The sequence below is a fragment of the Talaromyces amestolkiae genome, assembly GCF_001896365.1.
Source record: "Talaromyces amestolkiae strain CIB chromosome Unknown scaffold5.1, whole genome shotgun sequence".
Classification (NCBI taxonomy): domain Eukaryota; kingdom Fungi; phylum Ascomycota; class Eurotiomycetes; order Eurotiales; family Trichocomaceae; genus Talaromyces; species Talaromyces amestolkiae.
The window spans coordinates 41,087-54,833 of NW_024468041.1; the positions used below are offsets into that span (position 1 = coordinate 41,087).

General features: G+C 46.3%; 1 protein-coding gene across 1 annotated transcript; it reads right to left on the reverse strand.

Annotated features, from left to right (window-relative positions):
• Positions 1-564: 564 nt before the first annotated feature.
• Positions 565-9,788, reverse strand: BHQ10_003160 (uncharacterized protein; the record flags this gene model as incomplete). The annotated part of the gene is made up of 11 exons (XM_040875386.1): positions 565-605; positions 659-1,120; positions 1,619-1,641; positions 1,701-2,358; positions 2,405-3,007; positions 3,659-4,367; positions 4,419-4,772; positions 4,827-6,202; positions 6,264-7,513; positions 8,578-9,382; positions 9,452-9,788. The coding sequence occupies 11 exons, from the start codon at positions 9,786-9,788 to the stop codon at positions 565-567; spliced, it is 6,618 nt and encodes a 2,205-aa protein (XP_040731664.1).
• Positions 9,789-13,747: the final 3,959 nt, after the last annotated feature.

Genomic DNA, 13,747 nt, shown 5'->3' on the forward strand with positions numbered 1-13,747 from the left:
CATTCTGTGATCTAGTTATCTTCAAAATTGAAAAATATCAATCTCCGATTGACCGGGATCAGCCCAATCTGAAACCGCTCTCGCAAAGCCACCAAACCATGTGGGCCTGTCTATCATTATCTAGTATTTCAGCGTATTGAGATTCATCTCACCATGTGCTGGTTTTATATGGCAATGATATGCTGTCGATCTGTGTTTCCAAGCTTTTCGTATACCAATGAAAAATTCCTTTATTGACAAGATGACATGCCGATTGTTCCCTCGCAACAACTAAATACCCACAGGAATGTGTAGAAATGTCATTGCAGCCGGTAATACAGATACTACCCGCGTAATATACGCAAATTAAGCCTTGTTAGCGCGGTCCTGGCCCGTTTTCTTCGTACGTCAGTAATTAATTTGTCTCCCGTGTTGATGGTTGACATTCCTCTCTTCTATATCTTCTCTCGTCTTCTTGTCTCGCAGCTTTGATAGTTGTTATCCTTTCTTCAGTTGCTTCATTCAATATTGCCAGCAGAGTCAGCATTCGTTCAGCACTCTTCTGTCGTCCGTTCTTTGCATTCGCTAGTCGATCGCTCTTCTTGCAACTTTGATATCTCGATCATCTACGCATATCAACGTCTATCGAATTGTCCAGACATTCAAATAATAAACAAACCAAACAACATGCATTTCGCTAAGCTCCTCGTTCTCCTCACGGCAGCTGCTTCCTCTGCGGTTGCCGCATCAACGACAACCATCACCATTGTCAACGCACACACATCAACAACCCCAACTCCAACTCCAACTCCCACGCCGACACCCACGCCTTCCTCAACTTCTACTTCAACCACTACCACCTCATCGTCATCTTCTTCAGTGGTAGTCATCCACACACCCTCATCCTCCAGCGCCCCGATCCGACAATCCAGCTCCTCAATCGTCGTCAGMCCCTCCTCCTCCGCACCCGCCTCAAGCGTCGCACCAATAACCTCTGTCGTGGTCGCAACCGCCTCCGGGACCGGACAAGCAGCTACATCGACCTCCTCGACAGCTTCAGCAGCTTTATCGACAACTTCTTCTGCCGCTGTGGCAGCACACAAACAAGTCGCGGCGGGCGCTGTGATGGCTGGCGTGGTAGCTGTTGCGGGTTTGGTGATGATGTAAATCGTCTGGACCGGTACGAATGAAGACGATCAACGAAAGACAGCCATATACTTCGGTTCATTCTCGGCATCACTTCGAGGATATACATACATTCGCCAAAATGTATATATCAATTTGACTCTGCAAGCACGCACTTTCCCTTCGCTTCTGGACTTTCTTATACCCTTCTATTCTACGCAAAGTCGAACTGTTCGGTCGACTGTTTTGTTTATTACTTCTTCTAATGTGCCAGACACATCAGTCAATCGTTAGAGATTGACTATTCATTTTTGGAATACATACTTATACATGAACTTTATCTGCGTACCTAAGTGGAAGCAACATTCTTTAATCAAATAGAATTTATATAATACAAAAAGAAAGCAAAGAGCAAATCTAGACGGACAGAGTTGGGTATGTACTTTTTCAAAGTAATAGTCTCGTATAGACTATGTATGACTTACTATACTTACAGATCAAACGGTAATCGTACCATCCTTATGCGTCGCTTCGTACCTGCTCAATATTAGTATCCTGAAGTTTGTTAAAAGAGAAGAGAAAGAAAGAAAAAATACCTCTTCCCCCTGAAAGCCCAAATCCCCCAGTTGCCAGCCGAAACATCACTCGGGTCCATATCATTCAAATCCCACCTCAGACTCCGGAACCTATTCTCGCCCGGTTCAAGCAGCACATCAAACTCACCCGCACACTTGTCGCGCACCCAGTTGATGTCGCGCTCCAGGTCGCCCTGCGTGTAACCCGTGCATATGATGGGAACTTTAGTCTCGAGGAGTTTGGGGAGTGTGTCTGCCCATTCGTGCGAGCTTGCTGGGTGGCCTAGACCAGGGTGGAAGAGCATGAAGCAGTCGAAATAAGGGTCGTAAGGGTAAAAGTATTGCGCGTCGTGCATGGTGTGAAAGTAATCGACGTACGTTGTAATTTTCATTTGAGGACCCAGTCGATCTTCGACGATTGCGCCAAAGGGGTTGGAGGCTGTGCGTTCGGGTAGTGGGAACTCGTCGTCGCGGTTGGCCATGCTCTCGGGACCGATGAAGATGAGATTGATCAGGGCGTTGGGGAACATGTGCGTCAGTTGAAGCCAGACTTCGCGGGGTAGAGAGGATTCGGCGCGGGCTCCGAGAATGAAAATGCGGACTGGTGGTGCTTTGAGTCGGAGGCCGCGGATATCTTTGCCTTCTCCTTGTTTGGGTGGATGGAGGGTGTAGCGGAGGGCTTTTCAATCAGTTAAAATGCAACAAGAAAAAAAAGGAGGACTCACCACTCAGACTCTTCAAGCCCTCAGCCGTCAATCTGCCTCCCTTGTGCACAGTATACGGACTCAATTCATGTATAACACTCGCAATCGTAGTCGGATACGTCAACATTCGCGTCACCTGCCTCATACTCCTCTCATTATTAATTGCCTCGAATTCCCTCGTATACAAGAAAGTATCCCAATTCGTCATGTTCACCACGAAATTATCATCCTGTGGTCCGGGGTACGTGAATTCCGGGAAGAAGCGACCAGAGACCAAGTCATGATCATCTTCGTTGATTTGTCGGATTGTCTCGCAGACCTCGAGATGGGCTTCAAAGTCGTCCATCCAGTGTTCCTCCGAGCAATACAACGGGACACCGCAGTCGGGACATTCGAAGTGGGAATGGGCCGGTGGGAGGGTTCCGGTGGCTACTTCCTCATCTTTGGCAGTGCCTGTAGGTGCGCGAGTCTGCTGATGGCTCGGATGCGGACAGAACGCATTCTGCTTAATGAATGCAGCTCGTTTCCGGATTATGGGTGAAGGCGACGAGGAGTAATGATGGAATAGATTATCCGGTCGTCGTAGAGCAGCTGTTTCTCGTGAGGTAGTGTGAGGAGGCGCGACTGCAGCGGCAGATTGCACATTACGTGTAACTTGCTTGCTTGGTAATATCAACGAGCTTCGTCCGGCATTTACTCCCACCGAAGAGGTCTTGTTCAAAGCCTTGAATTGACTGCTGTTGGCGCCATTCTTAATCCGTACCGGCAAACTTCGCGGGCCCGTTGTCGTGGAAAAATTACATCTTCGGCTGGCCTGCGAAGGGAGGCGTCTGAAAGTAGAGAAAGTCATTCGATGGTGAATGTGAGATTTGAGGACCTGCGTACAGCGACTACACGTAAATTCGCTCACCATTTCGAGGCCAATTGGATTGGACGTTGACGGATGTAGCTGGTTAGCTGTTGCTCGAGAAGCGGATGATTATTAGATATGAATCACGTGATGTAACTTTTGCCAGATACCAACCAAGATATGGTTTGGATGAAAGATCTCTCTGACATTTGTTCAAAATGGTATTATAATGATGCATAATGTATACTAATAATATATAGTCGTCGTAAGAATGGATATAGGCTGGCAGCAACCACTCACGTACACCGTACAGAGACCACAAGAATAGAAAATGACAAACTACCTGAAACCACAGAAAGAATACCACTAGAAGATATCCTCCGATTTGGACCAATCGCTAACCTCTCTGCATTTCCAATACTCACCAGTAGACTGCCAATACTCCTCCCCAGTAACCGGACACTTGGCCTTTTGGAACCACTGAGGAATAAACTCTTCGCCATTCTTCTCTCGTTCTCTTCGTTTGGCTCGCTGTTTCTCTTCAACGCGATGCTTCTCCGATGCTGCAAAGTCATACTCACCGTCCTCCATGGCCCGCTGGTCGGGACGGAGTCGGGTATCAGTTGGTGGTAAGAATGGTCGGAGACGGTCTGGAATCGCGTTCAGGGTTAATACGAAGGGTGTTAGATTGAATGGGATACCGCTGGGCCGAACGTTGGCTTGCCAGAGCAGGATAGCCTTGGACGATTCGTCGTTTTCTGCAACGGCACCCTCCTGCCCTGATACTGGGCGCGCAAAGATCTTGTCATTCCATCTTCCACCAATGTTCCATTTTGTAACTCCGGCAGCATCAACTACCTTTCCGGTGACTTGATACGCTGAAGACGCTTTCCAACCGCGGGCTTTGAAGTCTAGATAGCAAGTCTCTCCGGTCTTCCAGTTCTTGACCTCCATCGGTCCGTAGTTATCGACGGTAGGGTTACCCGTGATGATACCAATGACTGAAGAAGTCACCTTTTTCCAGGTATATATCTCCTCGTCTCCTGTGATAGGACGTAATTTACAGAACCATGTTCCTAACAAGTTGATGTCGAATGATTTTCCGTAGAACTTGGATTTCAGAGCCGATTCACCCTATCATCAAATGTCAGCACCCTTGGCTCGTACTAGAATGGGGAAGCCTACATAATAGTCCCATCGAGGGGATTCAGCCCAGGCGGCACCAATCGGTGGATGGTGGCTGACTTGCTCAACATAGAATCGATACTGCTTGTCCGGTCGAGTATATTCAAATGTTTCTCCCAAGAGAGGATTGAACGGTTTGGCAACTCGTCCGATGGTAGATGCATACTCGCTAATAGCATAAGCAGCGACATAAAGTAAGCGTTCCAGTGAATCGGTACGATCTGCAGCAATGTCTAGAAGATCAGTGTATTCCATGTCTTCAGCCACACGCTGAAGGAGCGAGGTAGGCTCGTTGAAAGATACCGGAAGAGTCATCTTTGTCATGTCTTTACCGATCATAGATTTAAGAATACCCTATAAGGCAACACGTCAGCATGTGATCGTTTCTTATTGTTTTGATTGACTCACCCAAAGAGAGATTTTCGGCCTGTCATCCTTGTCCATCTTCAATCTCGTCCGTATCGGATCTTCGTATCCCTTGTATGCTGATTCTATAGCAGCAAGCTTGGTCGAGCGCAAGTCAGCAGCTTCACTATCAACAGTTTTTGATTCGACCAATTTCTCGCTAGAAAGTACCGCGCCGACTTCAACGTCTTCATTGTCAATGGCATCGAAAAACTCCGCTTCATCGTCAGAATCTGACTCGGCAAGGTCTGCATATTCTGATATAGTCTGACTCTTTGTTGCAGTCTCGTCAATTCTGACTTGCTTAACTTCGCTGGCCGAAGTTTGTCGTGTTCTGTCAACCAAAGCTTCTGCTTCTGCTTCTTCGAATGTCTCGATCTCCCCTGTGTGGTCTTTGTGGTCACCAAACGGCACACGTCCCACATCAGCTCCGGCGGAGTTTTCAAGAACCTCCTTAAGCGCCTTCTTCGTCCTTTTGCGCTTTTCTTCCGACTCGCCAACTTTGAGCTGAAGCTCTTCATGTTCCTGCACAATCCGCGCCATACTCTCCTCCCACATTTTACGTGTGTCAGATTCTTTGTCAAGGCGGTACTGCCAGTAGGCATCTCTGTCGCGCGAAATCTTCAGCAAGTTTGCGAGGAGATCGTTGAGACTGCCGACGGCTGATTCGTAGGTGGACAATGCTTGATCAATAACGGGGTTTGATACGGTCAGTTCGGGGTTCTTGGTTTTCTCGGCTGAAAGGGAAGCAGACACGTTAGACAACAGGTCTAATTGTAATTTCGCTGACTGCGCCGTAATGTAGAAAGCATCCTTGTTGGACGGTTGGGCATCATGGCTCGAGGCATAGTCGTGATAGTTCTCATAGTCAGCCTCTCCATCAAGACCACCAGGTGGTCCGGCGGCACGGTTAATGTCAGTTTGAGCAACACTCTGGGTGTAGGAGTCGTAGGCCGAAGCATCATCATCGCCAAGCGGATCGGCGGTGGTGCGCGATGTATGAGTATTAACACGCGTGAAGCTAGACTTGGGGTCGGTCACCACGGAACCTCCTTTGACATTGAGCTTGGAGCTGACCGAGGCAAGCTCAGAGGCAGGTCCTTCGGACACGCGGCTGTCCACATTATGTATTTTTGCTTGCAAGAACTCTGCGTCTCTGGTTCGTCGCTTTTCTTCTTCCTTGGCTTCATCTTTGGCCCATTGAATGGCATTGTTCAAAGCCCAGAACCATCTCTTTGCTTCCACCACATGGTTCGCTTTTAAGTGATATTTCACGGACGACTTTCCAAGGATCTCAAAACGGGTCTTGTCCTGCGCATCCATGTGTAATTTTGCAATACGCATGCTGATAGCGCCTCGACAAGCGGAACCGGCGTCGTCTAAAAACGTTTATTTTAGCCTAAATGCTTTCCTTTTCAGAGAGATTATAGCAGCACTAACCTTGGTGTTTGTAATAACTCAAGACTCCGTCCTCAAGGACAAACCAACGTAGCTTGAAACCTGACGTGTAGTTTGTCCATTTCTTCAGGTAACCCTTCATTTCTCTTGCATCCTTTCCAGCAAGAGTAACTTCTGCGCTTACAGCTCTGCTAGAACTAGCAGCTTGAGAGGGCGCATTTCCTAGGATTGCTCTTTCTTGGATACCGCGCTGTGCGATAATCGCAGCAGGCGATTTCTTAACAATTGCTCGTGTCTTGTCGTCCTTTGTCACGTCTTGGGGGAGTTTTCCCTTCTTATCACGTCTGAACGGATCGGCGCCATGTAGGAGCAGAATCTGTAACAGTTTTGTGTCCTTCTTCCTGGCACCTTCATGAAGCAAAGTTCCTCCTGATTGTGCTGTAACGGTATCCGTCACCAATTCTAGTGCGTTCACATCAAGGTTACCTTGTACACGTGGTTCTACAAGTAACTTCTCCAAGCCTTCGTAGTCTGTCCGAACAACCATATCCTGAATCTGCTTTGTCTTGGTATCAATGAAAAGCGAACGAGAAAGCTGCAGCTTTTCAAAAATGTCGGGGGTACGCGCGAGGTCGAGGGCAGTCTGCCCCCTGTAGTTGGCAATGGAGTCATCGATTTGAGGCAGATCTAACAATGATTGGACGACCGAGTCCCGTCCAAGCTGGGCCGCAAGATGCAACGGCGTATTTCCTTCACGGTCCCGAGCATTAACATCGATATCTGCCCCGCTAGCCACGACATAATCCACTACTTGCAAATCCGCACATTGTATAGCCAAATGAAGTATGGTAGTGCCCGCCGCTGGTCCACCGGAGGAACTTTGCTCTTTGGCTTCTCTCAGCGCCTTGGATATAGCGGTAGTATCGCCGCTGCGCAGAATCTCAAAAAGACGGAATGTCTTTACGGATTGTTCAATTGATGCGGCGCTGGTTTCGGGGGTATTCTTGATAGAGGCCGGTTTCTCGGGGCTGTCGAATCCCCCCGCATGAGAGGAAATATCACCCCCAGATACAGACGGCGATTCCATTGTGATTTCGGGTCCGACCCTTCTATTACTTCGTGTTTTGGTCAAGGACAGTGATGAATTTCGATTGTGTTGCGATTCCGAGAAGGACGACGATCCGACTGACGTGGGCGAGGTGCTGCCGTTGTTATTCTCGTCTCGGCTGTCGCTCTTTGACTTGTCGCGATGAAGAAGAGTTCGTGCCAAGCCACTCTTGGATCGCTTATGACTGTAAGAGAGATAGAGATTAGTTATGGTTTTGTAATATTGGCGAATCGCTCAAAGTTTGATTCAAGGTTGTAGTCAAAGGGGGGTAGATCGCAATGACGAAATGGATCGGATTGCAGTAACGTCAACGGTCAAGGTACACGGGGTATCTAAGACTTTTGGAGTAACTAAGTTTCATATACTCCGGTCCTGACGGTGGCGAGTTGATGTGATTTGCAAGCTTGATGTTGTGTAGGATGTGGCTTTCTGGTCGATTTACTTACCCAGCTCCGGGTTCGGTCATGGTCCCAGCAACTGCATAACACCGCAGCTCAACGTTACTCGTTTGGTCGGACAAAGCAAGCAGGACAGGTATGCGAAAATGAGTCAAGAAGGAGAACAAGCTCGATGTCCAAGTAAGGTTACAGTTGAGTATGTAGGTATTGGTAGAGAATGAGGAGAGTATGGTGGCGGGGAGGTAGATTGGTTCTTAGTGAGATTGTTTATTACTGCGGCGGTGTCCTTAGACTCCTTAACTAGACTGCGGAGACCTTAGTCACCCTCATTAACTTCAACACATCATCCAACTTTCGTCTACTCTGCAACACCTTCCAACGCTATGTGACTCCAACAATGACTAACAAGCGGACAGATTTAGAGCATTAAATGATCTGCCCTCTTTCGTTGACCTAATTGATGCTGTCAAAACTCACCCGACCGATATGTAGCAAGCGGTGAACCAATGAGTGACTTGTATAAGTCCACGATCTGTTCGACGAAATCCTACGTACAGCGCTACCGGTGCAACTCCTATGGCTGTTGAGCATACCGGCTTGATACGGAACTTTCGGCGCTGTCAGTACAGTGTCAAACAACCTTTTGAAGAGGTCGGTTTCATCATGGATTGCATAGAGTAGTCGACAAGGAAAGGGTATGCACATTAACTTTGCATGAACACAATCATTTTTCAAGTCATAGTGATGATCATCTGGTCATACTTCATGAATGTTATTACATTTGATTCTATATGCAAATTAGATGTACATGATTCTATCCCATTAGGAGTGAATAGTCAGAGTTAATTACCTCCGCTCTCCACTGACCAAGAGAATAACACTTCCAAGCTGTCTCCTCAAATCTTCACGATCAACATCATGCGTATCTTCCACCTCACCCCACTGATCAGTTTGGTGAGTCACCTCCAGGCTTGACGCATGGGCAGCTTCTTCGACGCCAAATCGCGACCCATCTTTTCCCTGTTGGACAGTCTCTTGCAGACCGGAGAAGTGTTCACTCCATTCGACCACCAACCTGACTGCAACCAGTAAGCTCTTACTAGCAAGGATTCCCCTCTCAAGTCCCGCCAATTCATAAGCTGGGAGCGCCGAAATCCAGCTTCGGATCGTCTCCAAGGTATTCTCATCCTGCGGCGTGGGCAGAATACTACTCTCGTCCAAAACGGGTTTGATTTCGACATCGGGCCAGACTGTTCTGGTCAAAAAGTTGATAATTTCTCCAGCAACCCGAGCTTGCTTGTCGCGTAATGTTTCTTCTTCTGGCGCTGGTGATGCCTTTGATAGAGGGTTGTGAATCTCCTTCCCGGGAACCCAGCACAGGAGGGTATCTGTTTCGAGATAGCGCATGGCTGTTCGTGCGATTTCTTGTCGGATTCTTTGTTGACCCAATTCATCTTCTCGTACGATATCGGCCGCGCGAGTGGTGAGCGATGTTAGCGGTATAAGATGCTGTTTGAGCGCTTGCTGGGCGGATGTGAGGAGATCCCATTCTAGAGCAATGGCTTCGGCCAGATGTCTTTTGGTGCTGGGAACAGTGAGGATGGCTTTTGTAGGACTGCGGACTGGTCGGGTGTCGAGAAGTATTTGATAACCATCTGAAATCATCCATCCAGTCAGTAAGTAATCGAGACGTATTCCTTTTTAGGGAATATCTCTAAGCGTACCTGGTGATTCCTTGACATTGACATCCTTCCAAAACCGTTTTTTCAGAGGAGTAGTTTTGGCTTGCGATACTCGTGCGGCGGATTCGGACGTTTGACTTTCTTGCTGTTGTTGCGGAACTTTCTGTTGGTTAAGTCCCGCTCGTCGCGAATCAAATTTAAACTCTGCAGCAGGCGTAGGGGCTTTGGGGGGTGGCCCATGAGCCGTAATGGGATGAGCAATTGCCCATGTTCGTGTGGCGCAATGGAAACAGCGGACGGACGATGATATCACGGCAGGKGTAGACAATCGTTGAGAAGAAGACAGGATTGTCGCAGCTCGACGGATTTCAGGCCTCATTTTGCAGCTTCTTTGATAGAACGAGAGCTAGACAGTAATTGATGAGGACTATTGACGGAGCGTTCATGAAGCTTTTCTGGTGACGATAGGAAAAGTATTGCCGCTAAATGCCGCCTTTTATATGTAACCCTACGTAATCCTACACAACCCTAAGATCTCTATGCATCAACGCCCCTTTTATATCGAGATATACCAGTTCAAGTGACATTTAAGTTTGAAAGAAGATATTATTGCTGTGGTGTGCGATTGAATGACATGTAGCTCATGTAGTGCAGGACTTCTATACATGAGAAATCAAGCGAACATACCTCGCTACATATAGAGGCCCTGATGGTCGGTCCATCGTTCACCATAAGGTATGTACCACAAATATTCTATTATTTGTAAATGTTCAATTGCAACATTCAAGAAATATAAGATTCTTGGTTGTTTGCATGGGCATAGACTATTATCAAGTAACAGCAAGCATATTCTGCCTTCTTAGGTAAGGTAAGGGCATCTGAAGGCAATTGCTTAAGTAGACTGAACAAAACTTCTGAAATGGGTTAGCTCTAAAATTATACCACATGCATCGGAATAGCTTTGAGGATTCATATAGTATAAGTTCAAGCCAGAGGCGTGCTGAGAGTATTTCCAGTCTTGAAATCTACATTGAGACATGACTATTCATCCCCGTCAGCAAGGAATGGCTCTGATGTAGACATACAATCGCAAGTCTCGACATGGTAGTAAGGTTAATGGCCTCAAAATACTACGATTGATAGGTTACATTTTTGGATATACTATAAATGACTGCCAAATGAGTAATGCTGGGCTGTCTGTCCTTGATCAGACAGTCTTGGAACATGTCTAGACAAAGAAAGTAAGTTTGAAGCCACTCGTCCGTAATTGACACACATTTAGACCAGATTGTAGGAGGAAGGAGGTATATGACTTCATCCCAATCTAGAATGACGCTTGCCAAATCTAGGTATGCAGGGGCATTCACTGACTGATCAGAGATCAGCAGATCTGATAAGAGTAGGATGTGACTCACTCTCACTCAAGAAACGCCGTGCCAAGCCTGATCTTCGAATTGTTTCCCGTCTAGGCAGCTCGTACTCTTTTAAGTTATTTTGAGCTCAAGTTCTGCGACTTCGAATTGTGAGTCATTCTACACAGACCATGGTGCCCAACATCCATTTCACAGATCCCGATGTTGCTTCTTTAAGGCCTAAAAGGGTCTATAAACGTACCCTCATATACGTCAAGTATGCACAGAACACACGTGTTCACAGATCCTCTGCTGGAGCATGTAGCACGTACGTCGTAGTTGATACTAGATGTACTACTAGATATGTACCTTGTCGCACACTACCCTCCATGTATTCAGATCTAATTAGATATACATGTGCATAAGTAAATGCGTCAAACATGTACTTGACCGAGTTAGGAATCATAATAGTCTGACATCTGGCGTTTAGGTCGGTAGGCTAAAGTATGGGGGTATCAACATCGGTTGATGTACAGGAGGTCGAATCAATAGCGATATTCCACGACAGAGCACTATGTACTTCGTGGATAAGGGGCGTGCTCGATTAATCGGTTGTCTTTGTTTTTCCCAAATTATCAGGCGGAGAGTGTGTGAAAGTATCGCGTAGACTTCTTCGTACTTGTTGGGACATATTACATCGTGGACGAATTATTACCCGTTTAGGAAATATATTGATCGACATCTTGACATGGTCAATCAATACACACTCGAGCGATACAGTCAATTAGGCATGTAGAGCCTCAGAATAATTCTATTATATTCTCCTTCAGCTGGCAAGTCCGTACACGAACATGATAGATACTCTTACAACAGCAAGTAACACAAATGCTATTGACCCTTCGCCAAGTAATCGGCGATGACTCTTGACTCTCGACTCGACTTTACAAATCAAACAATATTTCTAGCACATTATTCAAAGCCTTGTTTCAGACGCACGATGTTCCTAAAAAGGACTTCATGGCGTTCCCCAGAATTTTCGGTGTGATTCTTTCCTTATTTCGTCTCATGTTTCTCCGGGGAGTCTTCCCTGTACTCCACACCGGCGTCTATACAGACAAAAGAAAAGAATCTCATAGTACTACATAGTGGGTAGAGTACATACATCATTGATATTCAGACTGCATGAAACTGGGGCTAAACTTCTCTGCCGGTCAAGCATTAGTCTCTCGGGGGGAAGTCGACTTGCATTTCCGGATGCACTATGAAGTATGGAGATGGAAGCGTTGGCAGCCTAACATCCTAACATGCATGCATAGAAGCCATGCATGAAAGAAAAAAGAAAAAGAAAAAAACAGGAGAGAAAAGTAAAAAAGGTCGCTAATATGACGGGTGAAACTATAACTCGCAAATTAGTACCCCAAATGACAATTAATTTAATTCTTACACGCAACATGTACATATGCGGAGTACTCCGTACATACTACATACTATGTAGTAATGAATGATCGGCCTTTGAGTAGACCCTGACTATATACCTAGGCACGCCCACAACGTTGTTTAAGTCATCAGTGGCAGCGCTCCTGACAAGGGCCATCTCGTACGAATACCGAGGTCATGAATCGGAGGATGATCTGTTTTCTCGCAGACAAATGACGTTTTAGAGCACATTGTGAGAATGATCTTGCCTTTATGGCGTCAATCGATGCTTATACATGTTGAATATTGATGGTACATTAGATCACTCGATGTCCGGATTCTCTCAACACAAAGCTTGTCGAGTTTTGTCTAGACTCATTTATCATCACGATCCGGTTTATGCACTGAAACTATATTCGTAACGTAATTCCTGCCTAGATTGAAATACCAATATGCTACTGAGCGCCCTACCTAGGTATTGAAGTAGTAGCTACTGTACTGAGCAGGAATTCCGGGTTAGTCTAACTGACAGCTAAGTGTTGTATCTTCCGAACAAAGGAAAGGAACGTGGCTGAGCTTCTAAATCCTTACATCAGTGGATCCTATACTCTATATCATATCAAATTATTGTGGAAGGTCAAATCGCTCCGATAGCATCAGGATTGCCGAGTCCTATAATTCTACCCCTGAATGAATGACCCTGGTCTAGGAAGCACATGCGATACTGGCCATGTTGCAGAGAATTTCTTGTGCGTGGCCCTGTTCCAAGTTTATTTGGCTGTTATCCTCGGGAGAATTCAAGGAAAATAACATCTTACTCGTACCTGCAGGGAACTGAGATGTTAGTGCTCGTTATAGTCATAAAGTGTAACATGTGATCTGAACGACGCCTTCAAGCAGTCTGACACTTTGTTCCTTAAGAGAGCCTGAAGAGGTTAGGATGATGCCACCTGCCTAATTCGGTAGGTAGCTCCATCCTTCGAGTCTGGAAAGCTTCTTCCTACTAGTTCCTAGTAGCCTATGTGAAAAGATTGGTGGATCCGGTGAATCTATTAGAATGAGCTCGCCGTACGATACAGAGCACAATTACTTTAGAATGATCGTCGGTGCATACATGACTTACTACCAGATTTGGACGGAGCGTCTCGTGAAGTTTTTTTCTCTCTTGTGACCACTGCTAGGAAATCATTTTGGATGCTACTTGATTTTCTAGAAAGAGTAATGAAGTTCACGAGTTAATCAAAATATTGCAATTTAGACCGAAGGATTACTTGGTCAATTCGTAGTTAGCTATGTTAGTATTCGCTAAGCAATTAGCAGTGTAACATTCCGCCTTTTTCTTTCTACCGGTAGGTTTTTCCCTCCACAATTGATAAAGCCCATTGTTTCCGAGTCTCTAAAAGAGGACAAGTGTTCATTCGTCGGCGAGATAAAGAGAAAATCTGGAGATGTCGCTGATGCTCACTGAAGCATGATCGACTCCCGTTGAGCCGTATCCCTTGCCGTTCAAGCCCCGCCTGTTTTACCCTTTTCTTTTCTTTTCTTTTCTTTTGTCTAACGTGGATCATGA